The sequence below is a fragment of the Loxodonta africana genome, chromosome 24 (assembly GCF_030014295.1).
Source record: "Loxodonta africana isolate mLoxAfr1 chromosome 24, mLoxAfr1.hap2, whole genome shotgun sequence".
NCBI lineage: Eukaryota > Metazoa > Chordata > Mammalia > Proboscidea > Elephantidae > Loxodonta > Loxodonta africana.
In genome coordinates, this window is record NC_087365.1 from 32,697,989 (window position 1) to 32,721,059 (window position 23,071).

The window sequence follows — 23,071 nt, forward strand, 5'->3', positions numbered from 1 at the left end:
CTCAGGCTTAGGAATCTGAGTCTTGGGAAGCAAAATAGCTCAGAGTAGCTCAAGGTACTGGGTTTAGAGTCAGAAGCAGTGGTGTCACTAGAAGGGTGTGAAAAGCGAGGACTGCACCAGGTGACACTGTCAGAGGGTGGTGACACCAAAATGACTGCCCATAATATTTTTGTGCAGTGTTTCAGCAGAAATTTATTATTTTTTATAAAACTACCCTATAACAACAAACACATTTTTCGTAAGCCCAGCTACATGTATCGATATGCCTATACGGCTAAAACTCTGCTCATTTACTTTTTGAACCTTCTAATGGACTCCAGGCAGAGCTGTCGTTATTATCTGATTACAATGGATGCCTTGAATCACATGGTTTCTGTGCATCCACTACAAGCATGCCCTGTTGTTTTTGTTGCTGCAGGTGTTTTTGTAGTTGCTAGTTTTGTCAGATTTTCCGGTGCTTTTTAGCTACAATATTGTGGTAATTAGCATTTGTTAACCTATATCAATAACTTTTTTGAGAACGACATAGTAATGAGAGGAAAAGGAGCGCTACACGTGAATTACGATTTATGCGTGACATTAGCACATAAAACATTACTAAGGATTCTGTATGGTTTGGTCTGGGAGGAGACCCGTGGGAAGGACTTGACACCACGAGTTGCTGCACTGAGTGACACCAACTCTAGTGATGCCACTAATCAGAAGAACCTACATTCCTATCTCATTTCTGCTTTTTGCTAACAGTAACAACGTGGGGAAGCCCTTTCACTTCTCTGAACCTGTTTCTTCATACGTGGAAAATCCAAACCCAAACCCATTGCCTTCCAGTTGATTCCAACTCATAGCGACCCTATAGGACACAGTAGAACTGACCCATAGGGTTTCCAAGGAGCTGCTGGTGGATTCGAACAGCCGACCTTTTTGTTAGCAGCCAAGCTCTTAGCCAGTATGCCATAAGGGAAAGCAATATTTTTTTCCCTCATTGAGAGGATTAACTGGATTGAGTGTATAAAAATAGCACCTGAATAGATAAAGAACTCAATAAATATTCATGATAAAAACCTGATAGCTAACAATTATTTCTATTGGGTCGCTATGAGTCAGAATCGACTCCACGGCAACAGGTTTGGTTTTTTATGGATTTATGATGATGACAACATTTTACAGGCCACTAAAATAGTTGAAAAGGAGCCCTGGTGGTGCAGTGGTTAAAGTGATCAACCGTTAATGGAAAGGTCAGTAGTTTGAAGCCACCAGCGGCGGGTTAGTGGGAGAACGATGCGGCCATCTGCTTCTGCAGAGATTTACAGCATCGGAAACCCTAGGAGGCTGCTATGGGTCAGAATGAACTCAGTGGCACCGGGCTAGAATACTTGAAGCATTTAGTGATGATGATCAAAGACTACTGCCTTCGGTATAGATTACATCTCATCATAAAGCAAACAAAAACCCTCACAACTAGAACAATAAGCAACATCATGAGAAACGGAGAAAATGTTGAAGTTGTCAAGGATTTCCTTTTACTTGGATCTGCAATCAACCCTCATGGAAGCAACAGTCAAGAAATCAAACAACATATTGCATTGGACAAATCTGCTGCAAAAGGCCTCTTTAAAGTGTTAAGAAGCAAACATGTCACTTCGAGGACTCAAACGTACTTGACGGCCCATGCCCGCGAAAGCTGGACAACGAATAAAAAAAGTCCAGAGAATTGATGCCTTTTAATTATGGTGAGGGCGAAGACTATAGACTATACCATGGACTGTCAGAAGAAGGAACAAAGCTGTCTTGGAAGAAGTACAGTAAGAATCCTCCTTAGAAAGAAGGATGGTGAGAATTTGTCTCACATAATTTGGACATGTCATCAGGAGGGACCAGTCCCTGGAGAAGGACTTCATGCTTGGTAAAGTAGAGGGTCAGCGAAAAAGAGGAAGACCCTCAAGAAGATGGTTTGACATAGTGGCTGCAACAGTGGGCTGAAACAGAGCAACACTGTGAGGATGGCACAGGACCGGGCAGTGCTTTGTTCTGTTCCCCATGGGGTCGCTATGAGTTGGAACCGACTCCATACGGCACCTAACAATACGCAAGAAAGGAGAGCTGAGTTGCCTCCAAACATTCGCAAAAGCGACCAGGCCTAAACCTGGAGAACTCAGGTGAGGCATTGTCCCCTCCTCCTTAAGTCCCGCCCCCTATGGCTCCGCCCCGGGCCTGGGAGGCCACCTTCGCCACAGCAGGACTCCCAGCGCCAGAGGAGCGGGCCGTGTGCGTGCCTGGCGCGCGTGACGCAGTGGGGAGGGCCTGAGAAGCAGGGTGTGCCGGGATAGGGCGGTAGATTCGCGCGGAAGGGGCGGGGCAGGTCAGGGGGCGGTGTTTAGCGGGAGTTGGTGCCGAAGCCCGGCTTCCGCGTGCGTTGGTCTGTCGGGCGAGAGCGCGCGGCGGGGGCGTGCCCGGCGGGAGGGGCGGGGCCAGGCCGGGGGCGGGGCGGGGCGGTGCGCGGCCTAACGGCGGCGGCGGCGGCAGAGGCAGAGGCAGAAGCGGCGGCGCTGGCGTTTCAGAGTTCGGCGGCTGCAGGTCCAGCGGCAGCGCCTGAGAGCGACCCGGGCCGCGGTCCGAGGCGGGCGGGCGCGGTGGAGGCGCGCGGCGATGGTGGGCGTCCCAGGAGCGGCCGCCTTCCAACGTAAGAGGAGCGCGAAGGCGGGCGGCTGAGGGGGGCGTGTGACGGGCCTGCGACTCCACGGATGCGAGGTTCTCGGGAGGCCCGGCTGGGGAAACTGAGGCCCGCAGCGGGGCGGCGGGCCCAAGGTCACGCTGCAGGCCGGGTCTCCCCGGGCTTTCGAGGTCACCCCGCGCTTCCCGCGCCTTCCAGAGGGCTCGGGGTTCACGACGTGAAAGAAACTGGGGACCGCGGCCTCGGAGCTCAGGCCGGGCCGGCGTCCGTCGGACTTGTCCGCGGAGAAGTATTGTTTTGTTCTCCAGCGCTTGGGCCGGAAAGTCTGGTCCCTGGAGAAATTACACATGCTGGATTTTGAGGGGTGTGTGGTTGATGATGAGGGAGGCGAGGGCGGGTCGCTGGAGCACAGATTGGGGGTCGACTGCCTGTGTTCATATCCCGGCTTTCTCACTTATCGCCTCTGACCTTGGGCCTTATTGAGTCTCAGTTCCCCCATCTGAAAAATGGGGGTGTGAAGAATGCTTCCCCCTCCCCACCGCCAGGACTCTGGGGTTCTGTGAGGCCAGTAGAATGTTTGGCATAGAGCTTGGCACATACACAAGCGGGAAATCTGTCATTATTGTAATCGCTAATAAACCTCATTTTTTTAGTGTGAACCTCACTCGAGAAAACCCTAAAGTAGGCTGTGGTTGTGTATTTGTTTAAGATTTTGTCCAGGATTAGTACTGCTCTATGATCTAATTGCAGGAGCCTGGTGGCGCAGTGGTTAAGCGTTCGGCTGCTAGGCTGCTAACCAAAAGGTAGGCAGTTCGAATCACATCCACCAGTCACTCCTTGGAAATCCTATGGGGCAGTTCTCCTCTCTCCTATAGGGTCGTTATCGGTTGCGATCTACTCCAGGGCAGCGGGTTTGATTTTTGGGTTTTTACGATTTAATTGTTGGTTACTGTTACCAACCCTTTTCCACTCCAGCATTTATCTAGTGTCCCCCTAGAATTGTGATCTCCACAGGGGCAGGCTGTATCTTTTAATAACAGAAATAAAATTTTAATTGTTTACCGTTACAATAACAATAGTAGCCAACATTTTTTGAGGACCGGGCATTTTGTATTCATATAATGCTTATTAAATCATCTGTTAAGCAAAGCATACCATTCTAGGCCCTGGGAATATAGCAACCAGCAAGATAGATGAAACACCTGCTTTGAGTTTAGGTGGAGGTGGGGCACAGTAAATGAGGAAACAGGTAAATTATCATCTAATCTTGATGACAACCTAAATAAGAGGTAGTTACTTGTATGCCCATTTTGCAGATGATGAAACTGAGGAACACAGAAGGGACCCTGCTTCTTAGGTCACACAGCTTGGACTGGGTAAATCAAGGGTTCATACTCAGGCTGTCCTGGACTCAGCCTGTGTTCTTCAGCACAGAAAAGGGAGGCTTTATTCATCCTCTCTTTTTTTGGCACCCGTTAAATGACTCTAAAAAGTAGATCCAGCCAGCTAATGCCTCTTCAGAGTCAAGAGTATAGTTGCTGCTTTTGATGGTTTGGTCTCTTTCTGTTGGAACTTACAACTAAACAGAAGCAGACAGAGGTGACCTTAGGCATGACAAGGGTGTACCATCTCAGTAAAGTGAGAGGACCTTTTATCTGAACTTAAATTTTTTATGTTCAGATCTCTTTTATGCAGTTCTCAGTTTAAAAACATGCCTGAAAATACGGTAATTTTTTTGATTCTATTATGTAACTACAGGATTTTTTTTTTTTTTAAGTGCTCCTAAGAGAATTCTGGAAAGCCTGGTGGTGTAGTGGCTAAGTGCTACGGCTGCTAACCAAAGGGTCGGCAGTTCTATACATTCCTAGGCAATGTGCTTAGTATACTTTTAATGTGAAAGTATATAGTAAATTACATTAAAGTGGAGTGGTATTGAGAAGGTTTTTTAGTGAGGTTTCTGATACAGTTAGGTTCAGCATTGACCATCTGCTAAGCACAGGCCCATTGGTGAACATTGGGCTTACAAAGATGAATAAATAAAAGAGCATACTGTTGCTTCCAGAAGCTTATCTGTAGTTTTGATTGGCTAATGTTTTTTAACTGAAAGTGCTAGAGAGAGATAATGTGGGATCTCTGTCCTGAGTCAAGTGCTTGAGCCCCTGAACCAGAGTCCCTGGGGACGAGTTTAGAGCAGCGGCCTCAAATATTTTTAGCATTCATTCCTTTGGCAAATAGTGTCAAATATGCACACACATTATATGACTGTTTATTTTAAACCATACTTCAACTGTATCCTGCATTATCAACTGTACCGTGCATTATGTACATTTTATATTATGTGTAAAAATAGACATTTTACAAAAGGATGAGCTACAGGAATTATCAGTACAAGTTCCAATGTTGTCTTTCTAATAGTAATTTACATCTCTGGGGGTGGAGACCATAAGTGGGATCTTTCTCTATACCTATTAGTTCTGTTACTGTGAAAGAAATCTAGTTTATTCAATAGAGGCAGTAGAACATAATGGTTTAGACTGAAATTCTAAGCTTTTGAAATTTGGTTCTGGAGTTCTGCCTAGGTTGCAATCCTTGGGTGCAGTCCTTATTAGCTTTGAGACATTAGGCAAATTACTTAACCTTTCTGTACACTTAATTTTCTTCATCTGTAAAATTGAAGTGATAATTGTTCCTACTTCATTTGCAGTTTTATTGCAAAGATTAATATGTGTATATGTTAATATAGTAAATATATGTTAATATAGATAAAATACTTAAAGAGTTCTTTACACAGTGTATTTTGGGCACTGTTAGTGCCTGAGGATAGAAAGATGACTTAGAATCTCATAGTCTCATAGGGGTCCTGCATAGGTAAACAGGTAGTAATAAAGTGCTTAAGTCCTCAAAGTGGAGACTTTTGGTAATACGAGGAGACATAACTGATTGTTCTTTGAGGGTCCAAGTAAGGAGATGACATTTGAACCAGCCCTTAAAGAGGAGAGGGGCTTTTCCAGGAGGAGTAGGGCAGACATATTGGCTGAGGGTATAGGGTGTGGAGACTTGGAGGCTTTTGAGGGCTTGGTGAGTTGTTCCTCAGATCTGGAGCTATGGAGAAATTGGGTGGAGCCAGTGAGTTCTGGCTGCAGTTGTGCCTACCAGGGGCCAGATGGCAAGGAGCCATGTTCCAGAACTTTTCACAGCAGTGCAGCTCTTCCTTCTGTGGTGGCACTTACCTCACTCTGCATTCTTAGTTATAAGCTCTTAGACCATAAGCTGCTTGAGGGTTATGATGGTATCTGCATTTTTGTATTTTTATTTTACCTAGCAAGTTGCGTTTTGCATCCTAGGTGTGTGTTCATACCTAATCGCTGAACTAATAGACTCATCACCAGCCCTTAGTTTAGGCTAATGCAAAATACTAAGATAAGCTGTGGAGGCCTAAGGCTAAATGATGAATACGTCAAGCAGTGACCTCCAAGCATCAAATTATTAAGAAGGATTCCAGATGACAGAAATAAGCATGTTTAAAAGTGGGAAGTTCATAAGTTTGGGGAGACCTAACCCGCTTGTTGCTGTCAAGTTGCTTCCGACTCATAGCGACCCTATTGGACAGAGTAGAACTGCCCCATAGGGTTTCCAACGCTGTAAATCTTTACAGAAGTGGACTGCCACATCTTTCTCTCCTGGAACAGATAGTGAATTCAAACTGCTGACCTTTCGGTTAGCAGCCGAGTGCTTTAACCATTGTGCCACCAGGGCTCCTGTAAGTATGGAGTAGGGTGTATCAATTATTGAATCTTCAAGGAATACTAAACAATTACAAGTGGAATGGCAAGTGATCATACTTAAGGAAAAACTCAGTTGCAAATACTATATGGTAGTTAAGAAATACTGAGTGGTTTAAAATCAGAAAAGGTGTGCATCAGGGTTATGTCCTTTCACCATATTCCATCTGAATGCTGAGCAAATAATCCGAGAAGCTGAACTGTATGAAGAAGAATGCAACATCAGAATTGGAGGAAGACTCAGTAACAACTTGCGTTATACAGGTGACAAAACCTTGCTTGCTGAAAGTGAAGAGGACTTGAAACACTTAAACTAATGAAGATCAAAGACTACAGTCTTCAGTATGGATTATGTCTCATCATAAAACAAAAATCCTTACAACTGGAGTAATAAGCAACATCATGATAAATGGAGAAAATACTCAAGTTGTCAAGGATTTCATCTTACTTGGCTCCACAATCAACACCCATGGAAGCAGCAGTCGTACGACATATTGCATTGGGCAAATCTGCCGCAAAAGACCTCTAAAAAGCAAAGATGTTACTTTGAGGACTAAGGTGCACCTGATCCAAACGATGATATTTTCAGTCGCCTCATATGCGTGTGAAAGCTGGACAATGAATAAGGAAGACTGAAGAAGAATTGATGCCTTTGAATTATGGTGTTGGTGAAGAATATTGAATATACTGTGGACTGCCAAAAGAACAAACATACCTGTCTTGGAAGAAGTACAGCCAGAATGCTCCTTAGAAGCACGGATAGCAAGACTTTGTTTCCTGTACGTACCTTGGTACCAGTCCCTGGAGATGGACATCATGCTTGGTAAAGTAGAGGGTCATCGAAAAAGAGGAAGACCCTCAAGGAGATGGATTGACACAGTGGCTGCAGCAATGGGCTCAAACATAGCAATAATTGTGAGTATGGTGCAGTACTGGGCAGCGTTTCATTCTATTTTACATTCGGTTACTATGAGTCGGAACCAACTCAACGGGACTTAACAGCAGTTAGGCCCTGTGCGTTAGCTATTCAGAGGTGGAGAGAATTGTCATGTTCAATGACTTCCCTTTTCTGCGTACTTAATGCTAAGATTACAGAAGAGATGCGCCAGAAAGACTTCTCTGAGGTTGAACGTCTTCCATTTGCTCCTCTAGATTTGCTCTCCATTCTTTCCCACTCTGTTCTCTGCCCTGGGAGGCTAGCTTACCTACATGGGCTGTATCAGTAGACATCATTCCACTCTGAGGTCACACAATTTATTTCCCTGTTCCCTCCCTATGGGTGTTGCTTCCAACTGACTATGTCACTTGATTGATGGCCACTGCTCTTTTAAAGGTGGTTGTCTTTACATGACTTCCTCCTACTAAATTTTATTCCCTTTGTCCTTAGGCCTTAGAGGTGGTCACAGCTGTGCTCTCACCATCCCCAGGGTACTACACTATCCCTGGCGATTATTTTATATCCTGCCTGCATCTTTCTTTATAGTCACTGTTATGGATTGTATTGTGCCCCCCAGAAATATGTTATAAATCCTAACTTCTATGCCTGTGGTTATAATCCTATTTAGGAATGGGTCATCTTTGTTACATTAATGAGACAGGATTAGTGTAAGGTCTGTCTTGAGTCAATCTCTTTTGAGATATAAAAGAGATTAAACAAGCAAGGTAGCTAGCGGAGATAGGGGAAAAGAGATGCCAGGCCACATGAAGACCACCCAGAAGCAGAAGCTCAAAGAGACAAAGACCTTCCTCCAGAGCCAGCTGAGAAAGAAAACCTACCCCTGGACCAACAAACCAAAACCCAGTGCCATCAAGTCGATTCTGACTCATAGTGACCCTATAGGACAGAGTAGAACTGCCCCATAGAGTTTCCAAGGAGCACCTGGTGGATTTGAACTGCCGACCCTTTGGTTAGCAGCTGTAGCACTTAACCACTACGCCACCAGGGCTTCCTCACGTAGACCAGACACCCTGAATTCAGACTTCTAGCTTCCTAAACTGTTAGAAAATAAATTTCTTTGTTAAAGCTACCCATTTATGATATTTCTATTCTAGCAGTGCTAGATAACTAAGACAGTCACCTTATTAATCCCTCCTTGAGTTATTCTTACTGCAGCATGCCATCTCTTTCCTGTTGGGACCATGACTCTATGATGGAAGCACGTTAAGCACTTGGCCACTAACCAAAAAGTTGGCAGTTCAGGTTCACCCAGAGATAACCTCGGAAGAAAGTCTTGGTGATCTATTTCAGAAAAATCAGCCATTGAAAACCGTATGCAGACTGGACAATGGGCTGGAGAGAGATGCTGACGAAGAGTGAGCTACTTGTATCAGGTGGACACTTGAGACTGTGTTGGCATCTCCTGTCTGGAGGGGAGATGGGAGGGTAGAGAGGGTTAGAAACTGGCAAAATGGTCACGAAGGGAGAGACTGGAAGAAGGGAGCGGGCTGACTCATTAGGGGGAGAGTAAATGGGACTAGACTTTCACTAAAGCTTGCTTATATTCTACACGTATGCCAAACAAGGATACTTGTTTGATTCTCCAGCTCATAGCAGATTCAAAAGCAACAAATCAGATGGAGGGAGAGGGTCTACCTCAGGCAAGCATACTGACAATGAAAGATAGGATCTCACCCTTTCCTGCAGTCCTTACCTGCTATGCCACATTGATGTACTTAATTATTCCCTCAAACTACCAGATGAGAAAAAAGGGGAGTAAGATAAAAGCATCATAAGCCGGGACTATTTATTCTTGAGATGAATAGCCCTACAGGTTTGCAGTAGCCCTTGAGTTCATCACTTTGCTTGGGCAGTCAGTATTCTTAATGATCACACAGTCATGACAAATTGTAGTTAGTAGCCTGTTTAAGTAAATAAAACAAAAATCCTCACCATTGGACCAACAGCTATCATGATAAATGGAGAAAAAGTTGAATTTGTCAAGGATTTCATTGTACTTGGATCAACAATCAACACTCGTGGAAACAGCAGTCAGGAAATCAAAGGACATATTGCATTGGGCATATCTTCTTCAAAAGACTCCCCTAAGGTTGTAAAAAGCATAGGTGTCACTTTGGTGACTAAGGTGTGCCTGACCCAAGCTCATGGTCTTTTCAGTTGCTTCACATGCGCATGAAAGGTAGAGAGTAAAAAAAGAAGACAGAAGAAAAATTGATGCATTTGAATTGTGTTGGCAAAAAATATTGACTATACCCATGGGTGGCCAGAAGAACGATCAAATCAGCCTTAAAAGAAAACTGGAGTGCTCCTTAGAAGTGAGGATGGGGAAACTTCCTCTTGCTTACATCATCACAAAAGCCCAACTGCTAGAAAAGGACATCATGTTAGATAAGATAGAGGGTCAGTGAAAATGAGGGAAACTCAGTGAGACAGATGGATACAACAGCCACAACAATGGGCTCAAACACATCAAAGATCATGAAGATGGTGGAGGACCAGGCAACATTTTGTTCTGTTATAGATAAGGTTGCCGAGAGTTGGAGCCCACTAGGTGGCAATTTACAGCAACAAAGACTGTTTAAAGAGGCAGAGATATACCTGAGGCAGGTTGTTTGGCATAATGGAAAAAGCAGAACTCAGAGGCAGATTTAGGGTTTGAGGCTGAGTTCTTCTGGGAAATTGTTCAACCTCTGAGAATTTTTTTTAATCTATAAATGGGGATAATTCCTACCTAATAATAATACTAATATTAAATGCCTATTTGGGGCCAGATACCATACCAAGCTTTATACTCACCTTTTGCCTTTTTAATCCTCAGCTCCAATCTTTTAGGTAAGTATTAAACCCTCATTTTACAAATTAGGGAATAGATTCAGAGAGGTCATATAGCTAATAATTGATCAAGTCTGGATTAAAATCTAGATCTTTCTGATTGGAGAACCTCCGTTCTTAATCTTTAAGGTAGCTATTGTTATTTAAAATATGGCCATCGATGGATAAATAGGAAAATGAAACCCTCCTTACTTAGCTATCACTGTAAAGTTCCTCTGTTTTGAAAGGTCATTTAAGTCATCAAAAACAGGATCTGTAAGGGGAGGGAAATAGTGCTTATAGATATCTAAAAATTACTGCAGTCCAGAACTTTTCATGACTGTTTCTTCCCTTTTTGGGGAAGAATGTTCAGAACATTTCTTGTATGTTCTGTATACACCCTACCCCCATCTTGTGGCCAACTTGAGTGAAGTGACATGAAGACTTTGAAAGCAGTATTGCTGTGAAATCTTAATTACTTAATCACCCGCTATCTGCGTATTAATTTAGAATTTATGTTTTAGTGAGTCCTTGCTTAGAGTTGGGTATAAGTTTTCCTTTTAGGAACAAAGCTATCCTTTGATTTCTGATGTTTTGTTTGAGGGTTGGGATTTACTGAATTGAATCATGTTTTGGACACTTGTAATGATTTTGGCCTGTCTTTGACTTTGAATAAATTTACGCTGGTTCAGAACTGATTGGATTTCCTACATATGGATAGATTCTAAAAATTAGCAGCGAGATTGATTTTATGATTGTTCTTGAGTGGCAAGCCTATTGTGTAGGGTGAGTCCATACTTTAGATCAGTTATTTGAATTTAGGCTGGAAAGATGGCTTAAATAATAATGTATAATGAATAAATGCAGCACTAGAACCAAGATGAGTTAATTCACTAAGTTTGTACCTCTTCCTGGGTAATGAGAGTAAGAGGAGAGAGGTGGGAAAGTAAGGTTTCTCACCTGTCAGTTTTATCCTCTTTTCTTAGTTTTAGCATATTGTTTTAAACCTTATGTTAGAAAGCGATCACTTATTTGTAAAGATTTGCTTCAAATTCCTGAAAGTTTGAAGGCTGATGAGGGAGAATCTCCCCCCTGGTTATTGTTTGTGCTTTGGTCTGATTACCAAGGGCAGAGGCCTCAATATGCTGTACTGACAGTCTATATGTGCAATATGAGCCTATTTCTGAGTTTTATTATGGCTGGTTAAGTAGCTTTTTGCCTCTGTCTCTGGTTTCTGTCTTGGGCCCCTTGAAGGCCTTGAGGCTATCTGAAATTATAGGGGCTGGGGACTATAAATTAAACTTGTGAAATGAGTCAATAGCAAAAATGTGTGAACTGAATCTGACTTTTAAGTCCAGTTATTCTTTAAAAAAAGAAAAAAGTCGTTGCTAGACTTCCTGTTAGACACTTTTCATGTATGTCATCTCTTGTCATTCTTAGAAAAACCTTGGGAGGGAGTTAGTTTCTCTGTTCTGCAGACGAAGAAATAATGCTTGGAGAAGTTCAGTAAATTGCCAGGGTCACACAGTTAATAACTAGCAGATGGATGGATTAAAACCTAGCTCTGGCCTGGTGTTGAGTTCACTTATTACACATTGAGATCTGAGTCCAAAACCCCCTATTTTTTACCCTCTATCACATGGCTTCTCCTTTTTACTAGAGGTTTTTGGGTTTGTGTTCCGGAAGGGCCCAGAGCTCCCTGAAGATAATTGATTTCCCTTCATCTTTCTTCATCAACTCTTTCCCTAACAACTCTTCTTACTTAAAAACGTCCTAGGAATTGGGATATGATTTAAAGACTGCTGTGTTAGATCTTGTTCAGAGATATCCTACATTGGCCTTAGAGATGAATTTAAAAAAAAAAACAAAACTCTCTGCAGCCTTTACCAATTCATCCCATGTGTTTCCTGATCTTAGCAGCAAAGCAGACGATGACAGTGAAGATCAAAAGCCCAAGAAATGGCCATGGTAATTCTGCGTGGCCCTGTGAGGGGCTGTCAAATAGGGATCATCAGATACAGTGTACGGACTGTGCAGTGAACCTTTACTTGAGAATGTGGCTTTTTAAGAGTTTGATTCTATCCCTCTCTGTATTTTGTGTTGTTGTAACTAAATGCAGACATTAAAATTCAGATTAACCCAAAGCCAGGTATCCTTTGGTCTGAATTTATAGCTTTGGAGTTGGTAATTTGACCTCTCCGGCAGCTCAAGTGAAATGTTAATACCAGGCATAGTACAGCTCCCTTGACACACTGCTTTGACCTTTTCTTCTCTGACAAATGTTTCTCTTAATTCCTTTGTTAACTTAGCTATCTCCACATAGAGGTCTTGCTTGCTTTTAATTTTTTGAAGTCGTCTGAGAACAAACATTCCAAACAGCAGAGATACTCATTTTACCTTCTGTCCTTATGGAGCGACACTAACCACACACACCCCCACGCCCTTAGAGTCAATCCCAACTTGTGGCAGCCCTATGGGACAGAGTAGAACTGTCCCATAGTGTTTCCAAGGCTATAAATCTTTACTAGAGAAGCCACATTTCTTGGTGGTGTGAAGTCCCCATGTCTCTACTGGCTTCTCACTTTTGTATCTCCAAAGAGATTGAGTTGCCGCATTAACATAACTACCTCAAATCTTGCCTCATTAACATCACGGAGGCAGGATTTACAACACATAGGAAAATCATCAGATGGCAAAATAGTGGACAGTCACACAATACTGGGAATCATGGCCTAGCCAAGTTGACAGATCATTTTTGGGAACACAATTCAATCCATGACAGTTGGCATCAATTAGGCTCTGACTTACAGCGACCTTATGTACGTATGACAGAGTGAAACGTTGCACCGTCCTGTGCCATTTTCATGATTATTGGTATGTTTGAGTCCATCGTTGCAGCTGTTGTATCAGTCTACCTCATTGAGGGTTTCTCTCGTTTTCGATGACCCTTTACATGATGTCCTAGTGATTGGTTTTTCCCTAATGTCCAGGGTTTTGAACTGTACTCTTAAAAAAAGCCCTTCTTAAATATATGATATGATATGATAAGCTGCTTTTGAAAAACACATATTCAAAGATGATGATCTGCATTATGAAAAAAGCACTTTTCTGACTCCTTTGTTTAAACTTTGTATTTCCACATAATCTCAAACTAAGAGAAAAGTTGCTAGGGCAGTATAAAAATTTCTGGGTTCCATTCTCCATGATCCTCAGATGTCAACATTTTACTACATTTGCCTTTCTTTCTTTTTATATTTAAAAGCCATTGCTGTTGAGTTGATTCTTACTCATAACAGCCCTGTAGGACAGAGTAGAACTGCCCCATAGGGTTTCTAAGGCTGTAATCTTTATGGAAACAGACCATGTCACATCTTTCTTCTGAGGAGTGGCTGCTTTATTTGAACCCCTGACCTTTCAGTTAGCAGCCAAATGCTTAACCACTGTACCACCAGGGCTCCTTTCTTTATATATACATGTTAGTATTATTTTTCTGAACCATGTATGTATTACAGAATAAGTTACAAATTTAATGCCTGTTTACCCTAAGTGGAGCTCTTGGTGGTGCAGTGGTGAAAGAGCTCGGCTGTTGACCGAACGGCCGATGGTTTGAACCCACCAGCCCCTACGCAGGAGAAAGATGTGGCAGTCTGCTTCCATAAAGATTTACAGCTTTAGAACCCTATGGGGCAGTTCTACTCTTATACAGTCACTATGAGTTGGAATTGGCTTGACAGCAATTACCCTAAATAATATAATATGTATTTCCTAAAAACAAGAACATTCTCTTATGTAACCTCAATATACTTAGCAAAATCAGGAAATATTGCCTCGATGCAATATTATCTAATATATAGTCTTTATTTGAATTTTTGCCTCTTGTTCCAATAATATTCTTTATAGGAAAAAAGCCAATTTTTCTAGTCTAGGATCCAATCCAGGCTCATGTGTTATATTTAGTTGTCAGGTCTCCTTCAGCCTGGAAGAGCCCTTCAGTCTTTTATCTTTCATGATCCTGACTTTTTTGAAGGGTACAGGCCAGTTATTTTGTAGAATGTCCCTCAGCCTGGATTCATCTTATGAATAGATTCAGATTATGCACTTTTGGCAGGAATATCACAAAGTGATGTTGTGTCCTTCATAGTGCATCTGATCAGGAGGTATGATATCCACTACTAATGATGTTTAACTTTGACCACTTGTTTAAGATGATGTCTACCAGGCTTCTCCTCTATAAAGTTATTATTTTTCCCTTTTTAATTAATGAGAATCTTGTGGGGAGATACTTTGAGTCCATGTAAATATCTTGTTTTTTCATCAAACTTTCACTCGCTAGTTTTAGCATCTACTGATGATTTTTGCCTGAGTAAATTATATTGTGTTAGTTGCCAAATGAGCTTCTATTTCTATCATTCCTTCTTCATTTATTAGCATTGTATTGTAGAGCATTGTCTTACCCTTATTTACTTATTTATATTAATATGGATTTATGGACTCTTTTTTTTTTATTCAATTGGCTCTTAATCTGTTAACCATCATTATTTATTGTGGTATTAAAATTGTCCCAGATTTGGCCATTAGAAACTATTTCAAGCTTGTGTTGTGTTCTTTTGACAAATTCCCAACATTCTTGAACCACTTCCTAACTTTCTGGCACAAAAAGATGTTGCAGGTTCATCTTTTCCTTTCTGCCACCTGAGCGTTGGAATCAGCTGTTTCTCTCCTAATTCCTTTTAGTGGAGAAAATTAGAAAATCAATTAGAGATTAAAATCTGGACTCTTATGTGTGCTCATTGCTATCAGGGTGTTATTGCTTCTAGATCCTCCTGATGGACAGAGCTAATAAATATATGTATATATGTGTACGTAAATATGTATAGAGGAAGTAGTGTCTTCATCTTCTATTTCATGTAAGGGAATTGGTTCAGAGAATTCAAGTCATTTGCTCACTATCACACAGTTTATGCAGGAGTGTGGCTTTTTGGGTGTTGGGACTTGGAGGGAACATTCTCTTTTAGGAGAGAGAGAGGTGTAATGAAAGAAGATATGGGTGCCATCTCAGCCATTCCTTTCACCTTCAGCTCACAAGCAGTACAACTTGGGACAATTCATAATTAGATTTTGAGTTTATTTTTTCATCTGTGAAATGGGGACAGCCATACCTCATCTGTCTACCTGACAAGGTGAGAATCAATTGAGGCGCTGTAAAAATGTGTTTTGAACACTGTATATTATCACAGGAGTGGTTTTGAAATACACGCCAATTTTAGTGGCTTCGTAGTTGTTTACGGAACAAGTTTGCAGGAAAAAACAATTGTGGGGAAAAAAGAAGTCAGGGCAGAAGTGGTTTAATAGGGGCTGAACAGCAAAAAATGGCCAGTATTACTGCAGTAAACTCAGAGACACAGTGCCCCCTTTTCCCGTTTACTTTGTTTTCCATGAATAGTACATACACAACTGTAAAAATTTTGAACAATACCGAAACCCACTGCCGTAGAGTCCATTTTGACTCATAGTGACCCTATACAGATAAAGTAAAAATCCCCTAGACCCGCTAAGTGAAGCTATTCATTTAACAATATATCGGGGAGCTGTTAGATTCAAGGGTAGTGCTAAGTGCCTTGGAACTGCCAAGGTGGGTAAAGATTGAGTCCCTGCCCGTGAAGATCTTCCATTTTGTCTTTCCTTCTCTGTCCTAACACTTTGTTGATTGCTCTTGTAATGAGAACTTTGATGACTGGGGTTTTAAGTAAGTTGGGACAGTGATTGTCTCTGTGTTTCCCTTGTAACTGATGCTGTTAGGGAGAGAGTTGTGTTTGGAAACAGTGGAACAGGATCCCAGTTCAGTCAGCGGAGGCAGGGAATGTCCCAGGAAGGAGATGGGATGCTTACAGTGCCTCAGAGCTACTGAGCATTTAGCTGTAGCCATGGACATCAGCGCTTCTTTTGCTGTAAGCTTCCTGCAGGTAGGTGCTAGTTTTGTGACTGTTGGACTCTGAGGAATGATGTGGTAAATGAGGAAAGCTCCCATAAAGACGTTAGTTAATAAACAGTAATTTGAAATACTAAAATCAATTCTCAGTTATCTTTATGTGACTGTCCCTTTTTTGTGGATTATTTTAATTCACTTGCCATTTCAATGTCTTGGCTTTCTTTACTCTGGAAGTTGAGTTCAATAGATCATTTATTTGAGTAGTCTAATAATTATATGGTGTTCAAAGACAAACAACTAATTATAATAAAGGTGAACTATAATGAGTTATTACAGTGAATAAAGGTCATTGATTTTCTAAGATACTATTTTTTTAAAAAAGAATATTGTGTTTTCAGTGAACGTTTACACAGCAGTTTAGGTTCCCATTTAACAGTTTTATACAAACTGTTCAGTGACATTAAATATTCACAATGCATGAATATTCTCAGTATTTCCATTCTGGCTGTTCCATTTTCATTAATTTCCTTGCCGCTTACAGTCTCATCTTTGTTTTAAAGTAATTGATGACCTTTTGGTCTCATATAGATGATTTTTTAAAGGAGCACGGTACTCATGGGGCAGGGGGAGGATTCTTTATTTTGTGAGCTAATTTGTTACTTAGCTAAAAGGTGACCTCAGGGGCTAATTTCATTCAAGGTTTAAAGGGTATCTCAGGGCAATAATCTTGAGATGTCCCCCAGTGTCAGCAGATCCAGTAAGCCTTTTTTTTTTTTTTAAGGAATTTGATGACAATTTCTGTCCCACTTCTAGGATGCTCTTGATTTTAAATACTTCTTTAGTTTAAAAACAACAAAAACAAAAAACTTGAGCCCCTAGTACTAAAGACTGGGAGATAGAAAGAGAATTCTAAGGCCCTGTAGGAGTTTAAATATAGTCCGTTAGGACCCTAGACAAGTAGTTTCAATATCAAATGGTAAGCCTTGATGATGGCGTGTGTAAGCAATAAGGGCCGTTAAGGATGGGCATCTGACCTGATGTGTATGTGGGCATGTATGAGTGTGTTTCCAGAAAGGCTACTTTGAGGAAATAATACCTGTCTTGAGCCAAATCTATTTTTCCCTGCCAACAACTTTTTTTTTAATTAATTGTTGGGCCGGTAATACATTTACATAATTCAGAATTATAAAGGTACAGAAGGGTATTTAGTGAATGGTCTTCCTCACCTCCTTGGAGGCAACTAGGGTTACCCGTTTTTTCTGTATCCTTTCGTATATATTCCTGTGTTGTGTCAATTCCGACTCATAGCGACCCAGCAGGACAGAGTTGAGCTGCCTGGTAGGGTGTTCTTAGGCTGTAATATTTATGGGAGCAGATCACCAGGTCTTTTTTTCTGCCAAACCACTGGGTTCAAAGTGCTGACCTTTTGATTAGTAGCCGAGTGCTTAACTGTTGCACCACCAGGGATCCTTATGTATTCCTGTAGGCCATATAATATCAGTACCTAAAAAACTTCCTGATTTTGCATTGTATTTTATTGTATGAATGCATCATACCTTTTTCTTTTTTTTTAACTCAGCCCACTATTGATGGACATTTGTGTTCTATTTCTTTGCTGTTACAAACAATGCTACATAACTTTGCAGACAATGTCATTTCATAAATCTTAGAAATAGAATTGTTGGGTAAAGAACATCCACATTTGTTTAATTTTGATAGATGACTCCAAATTACCCTCCAGAAATGGTATAGTGATTTTTATACTCCTATGTGACCAAGTGACCAAGTGAAGAAGGGATAGGATTTGGGGAAATTTAGACTGGGCCAGGTTTGAGGGGAGCTAAAAGTAGCTATACGTTAATGGAGTGTAAAGTGCTGGGTGAAGAGTGGCAAGAGATGAGACTAGAGAAGTAAGTAGGCAGGGGCCGGGTCTCTTTTGCTTTTTTTGTATCTTGGATTTTATTATAGCTAATGGAGAGCAATAGAAAAGAGAATGACATAAAGCTGTGTTATAGAGTACTCTGGTGGCCCTAAGAAGATGGATTTTAAGGGACAAGACAGGAAACAATCAAATAGATTAATGCAGTTGTTTAAACCAGGACTCTCAGTTTTGGTTTTGGAAAATATCCCTTGTGTGCTAAGGGAGAATAGGAGATAAATTTAAAAGGAGAGCATATCCATTGGAGGTATCAAGAAGAGGCTTCACTGAACAGGCAGGTGCATTTTGATGGATGGGTAGAACTCGGATTGGTATGTATGGAGAAATGGGTTGGGGAAAGCAATCCAGGTGGGAATAAGCCAAGGGTAGGCTGTATAGAACCTAATAATAAATATTTTAGATTTTACGGTACACATATGGTCTCTGTCACTTACCCTTCTGTTGGCCCACAGGCCTTATTAAAATAGGCTATAGGTAGGATTTGGACAGGGGCTTTGGTTTGCTAATTATTGGAATAAGCAAAGGCATCCGGGCTGGAAGGTGCAGGGCACGGGAGGAAACGCAGGTTGCAGCAGAGCTGCGGAAAACTTAGAATGTTAGGCTGAAGAATTTGTCTTTAGGTTAGTGGCATTGGGAAGTCACCACTGATTGTATTGATGTGGATGGTGACATTTTGCCTGGTAATGTAAACTTATTATCAGCTATAAAAAAAAACCCAGCTGGGAGAATTGACTTGTGTAGAAGTTTGTATTGCGTGTATTATTCCTGCTTGCTTGCCATTGGCGTGAAATACTGAGGTCTGAAAGACTTTTTAGTTTAGTGAGTGGTTTAACTCAGAAAGAATCATTAAGGAAGTAGAAGAACAATATAACTCAAATTCTCAGGAATTCTATAGTTATTGCTTTCTTATAGTTTTTCCCCCCCTAACTTCATGTTTTGAAGATTAGGAAATAAAATGTACAACTTAGCTGATAGTTTCGTTAAGCGGCTCCTTAACTATACAGTCTTCAAGTAAGCTTTCCATTGTTTTAAGCGTCTGGTTCTTGACAACTGGAAGACTCATTTTCTTCTGGGGTGGAAGTGAGTGTGGGCGGATTGTGGGTGTGTGATCAGAATTACTTGAGTGAGTTATTAGAATATCAATGTAGGAGGATTTTTTTCTGTTTTTAAATACCCTCCTAGATGATTCTCATCCCTCCCCATTAAGAGCCATTATTTGAGCCAATTTCTCTCCTTCCCTGCCTGCTCTCACGTTATCTGCAGTGCGGCTGTCGGGATTACATTGCTTTCTCCGTCTTCTAATGAGAAGAAAGAGTTGAGATGGAACTTTGCTGTCCCATGAAGACTGCTGATCTCTGGTATATCTTTTGGCAGTGAACATCACTAACTCATGTTGTCAACTGGCTGATCAGCTTTTCCTGTTGAATTCTGGCCTTCTATTATTTTCAGTTGTCATTGATTATATTTTGCCTCAGTCTCTTGTCTTACAAGCTTTGGGCCTGTGCTAAAAACTTCCTTCCTGTTTATGTGGAACTGACTTTTGTCAGTAAAAAACATAGACAGCTATTGGATACTCTGCTCTTGCTGCCCCTTCAATCCTTGAACTTACTTTGAGCACCTACTAAGTGTGCACAGTGGGTACTCAGTTTTTCGTTGAGGCAAATGACTTTCGTAAATATAGGAAAGTCAAAAGATGGTTGAACTAAAGGATCTCTGAGGTCCTTCTTACTCTAGTCTGTGGTTCTGTGAATTAAAAGGTGATAAACCCTAGGGGACACTGATAGAATTCTCAGACAAAATTACACTCTGCATGGTATCTGACCTTTAACAATTGCTTTTATGTTCATTTGGTAGCTACCAGAGAATAGGGTAAGTCTGCAGAATTATTGGGGTATGCAAGGTCTGGAGACAACTGGATCAAATTCAGTTTATCAGCTATCTTTTCTGTTCTAATTAAGGCTATCATTTTCAACAAACAATTTTTAAGAATTGAAGTTTCCCAGTTTTTATAAGCACATGTTGGTTGTGGCAATGACAGCTTTAATGTGCAGTAATCAAAGCTTTCTTGATTGTAGCACATTTACATAAATGTAGATTTGGAAATAAGTGTGACAGGATTATCTGGGATGGCTGGCAAGGGTTTATAAACCAAGAGAGGTTTATTTAAACTTCTGCTCTCAGAAATAAGAAATTGGGATCCTATTAGGGCTTAATTGGTTTGGCTCCAACTTCTTAGCTTGAAGGCTGCTGAAGAGTTAATTTATTGTGTGGGAGTTTGGCCATGTGGAGCACAAACTTGTTTTAAGAAAGGAGTCCCTTTGAACATTTATTCATTTGCCAAATCAACCCTGTTTACATGTGAACCCTCTTTGAGATTACAAGGAAAACAGCAGACAATCCATGCCAATTAAATACTGGAACATGACAGACTGAGATTTATATCCCACAGATTCGGGGACCGGGGGAGGGGGCAGGGATAGAATTTTATGTTTTATTAAATTTACCCTGAATAATGACATTTTTTTTCAAAGAAACCTATGGGGAAAGATCTGTCAGTAACAGATGTGTAATTTTTTCTTACTAAATAGATCCTTGTATCTAGGTAGACAGTGTGGCTTAGTGTGAAAAGAGCTTTGGGTTGATTTTTCAACACTGGGACTCCAATTTATGGGTGACTCAAGAAGTGACTTAAGCTTATCACTTAGTCTTGAACTATATTTTAAATGAAAATTAAAATTTTTTAAATAATACTGTGTTTTTGGTGAAAGTTTACACGGAAAATTAGGTTACCATTTGACAGTTTGTATACAAATTGTTGAGTGACATTGCGTTCTCTTTAATTGCAGTCTGGTTGTTCAGTTTTCAGTGCTCTAGTTTCCCTGCCCCCTTATCTTCTTATCTTTGCTTTAAATAGTTGTTGACTTTTTGGTCTCATGGATTTTTTTTTTTTTTTTAGTAATAAATGAGAATAATTTTTGCAACATCTTACAATAGAAGGATGTTTCAGAGATAAATGAAACAGTTGTAACAGCTTTTTGGAAGATAACTTGACAGTGTTTCTTTTTACTGAAACAGAAAAAGCACAAATCATAAAGGTACATCTCAGTGACTTTTCACAGAATCATTGTACCTGTGTAACTACCACTCAGATCAAGAAATAGACTATTAAGAGCAAGCATCTCAGAAGCCCACCTCAGTCACTCCCCTCCCTCTTCTCCAGGGTAAACACTCTCTTGACTTCTATCACCATTGAAAGGAGCCCTGGTGGTGCAGTGGTTAAAGCACTTGGCTGCTAACTGAAAGGTCAGAGGCTTAAACCCAGCAGCTGCTCCACAGGAGAAAGATGTGGCAGCCTGCTTTCATAAGAATTTACAGCCTTGGAAACCCTATGGGGCAGTTCTACTCTGGCCTATTAGGGTCACTGTGAGTCATAATCTACTTGACAGCAGTGGGTACTGCCATTGTTTAAACCCATTGCCATTAAGTCATTTCCAATCCTTTGGTGACCCTATGTGTTACAGAGTAGAACTGCTCCATGGCGTTTTCTTGGCTGTAACCTTATGAAAACAAATCTCCAGGCCTTTCTTCTGTGGTGCTGCTGAGTGGGTTTCAACTGCCAACCTTTAGGTTAGTAGTCAGTGCAAACCATTTGCATCATCGAGGGTTCTTTTCTGGAACTTTTTGTATAGTGTCATACAGTGTATTTTTTTTTTAATAATTTTTATTGTGCTTTAAGTGAAAGTTTACAAATCAAGTCAGTCTGTCACATATAAGCTTATATACACCTTACTCCGTACTCCCGTTTACTCTCCCCCTAATGAGTCAGCCCGCTCCCTTCTTCCAGTCTCTCCTTTCATGACCGTTTTGCCAGTTTCTAACTCTTTCTACCCTCCCATCTCCCCTCCAGACAGGAGATGCCAACACAGTCTCAAGTGTCCACCTGATACAAGTAGCTCACTCTTCATCAGCATCTCTCTCTAACCCATTGTCCAGTCCCTTCCATGTCTGATGAGTAGTCTTTAGGAATGGTTCCTGTCCTGGGCCAACAGAAGGTTTGGGGACCATGACCGCTGGGATTCTTCTAGTCTCAGTCAGACCATTAAGTCTGGTCTTTTTATGAGAATTTGAGGTCTGCATCCCACTGATCTCCTGCTCCCTCAGGGGTTCTCTGTTGTGCTCCCTGTCAGGGCGGTCATCGGTTGTGGCCGGGCAGCATCTAGTTCTTCTGGTCTCAGGATGATGTAAGTCTCTAGTTCATGTGGCCCTTTCTGTCTCTTGGGCTCATAGTTATCGTGTAACCTTGGTGTTCTTCATTCTCCTTTGATCCAGGTGGTTTGAGACCAGTTGATGCATCTTAGATGGCCGTTTGTTAGCATTTAAGACCCCAGACACCACATTTCAAAGTGAGATGCAGAATGTTTTCATAATAGAGTTTATTATGCCAATTGTCTAGAAGTCCCCTTAAGCCATAGTCCTCAAACCCCCGCCCTTGCTCCGCTGACCTTCGAAGCATTCAGTTTATCCCAGAAACTTCTTTGCTTTTGGTCCAGTCCAGTTGAGCTGACCTTCCCTGTATTGAGTATTGTCCTTCCCTTCACCTAAAGTAGTTCTTATCCACTAACTAATAAGTAAATAACCCTCTCCCATCCTCCCTCCCTCCCCGCTCTCGTAACCACAAAAGAATGTGTTCTTCTCAGTTTATACTGTTTCTCAAGATCTTATAATAGTGGTCTTATACAGTGTTTGTCCTTTTGCCTCTGACTAATTTCACTCAGCATAATGCTTCACAGGTTCCTCCATGTTATGAAATGTTTCACAGATTAGTCACTGTTCTTTATCGAAGCGTAGTATTCCATTGTGTGGGTATACCATAATATATTTAACCATTCATCTGTTGATGGACACCTTGGTTGCTTCCAGCTTTTTGCTATTGTAAACAGAGCTGCAATAAACATGGGTGTGCATATATCTGTCGTGTAAA

The 23,071-nt window shown here is 41.3% G+C and overlaps 1 protein-coding gene across 3 annotated transcripts in view; it reads left to right on the top strand.

Moving 5' to 3' along the window:
* The first annotated feature begins 2,574 nt into the window (after nucleotides 1–2,574).
* CBFA2T2 (CBFA2/RUNX1 partner transcriptional co-repressor 2) overlaps nucleotides 2,575–23,071 on the top strand; it is a 169,602-nt gene continuing 149,105 nt past the window's right edge. For 2 of the 3 annotated variants that reach the window (XM_010591618.3, XM_010591617.3), the window contains exon 1: nucleotides 2,575–2,680. In XM_010591618.3, coding sequence (XP_010589920.2) covers nucleotides 2,647–2,680 — 34 coding nt within the window. In that variant the 5' untranslated portion in view covers nucleotides 2,575–2,646. The remainder of the gene's footprint in view (nucleotides 2,681–23,071) is intronic. The other variant, XM_023550157.2, reaches the window with a different exon arrangement.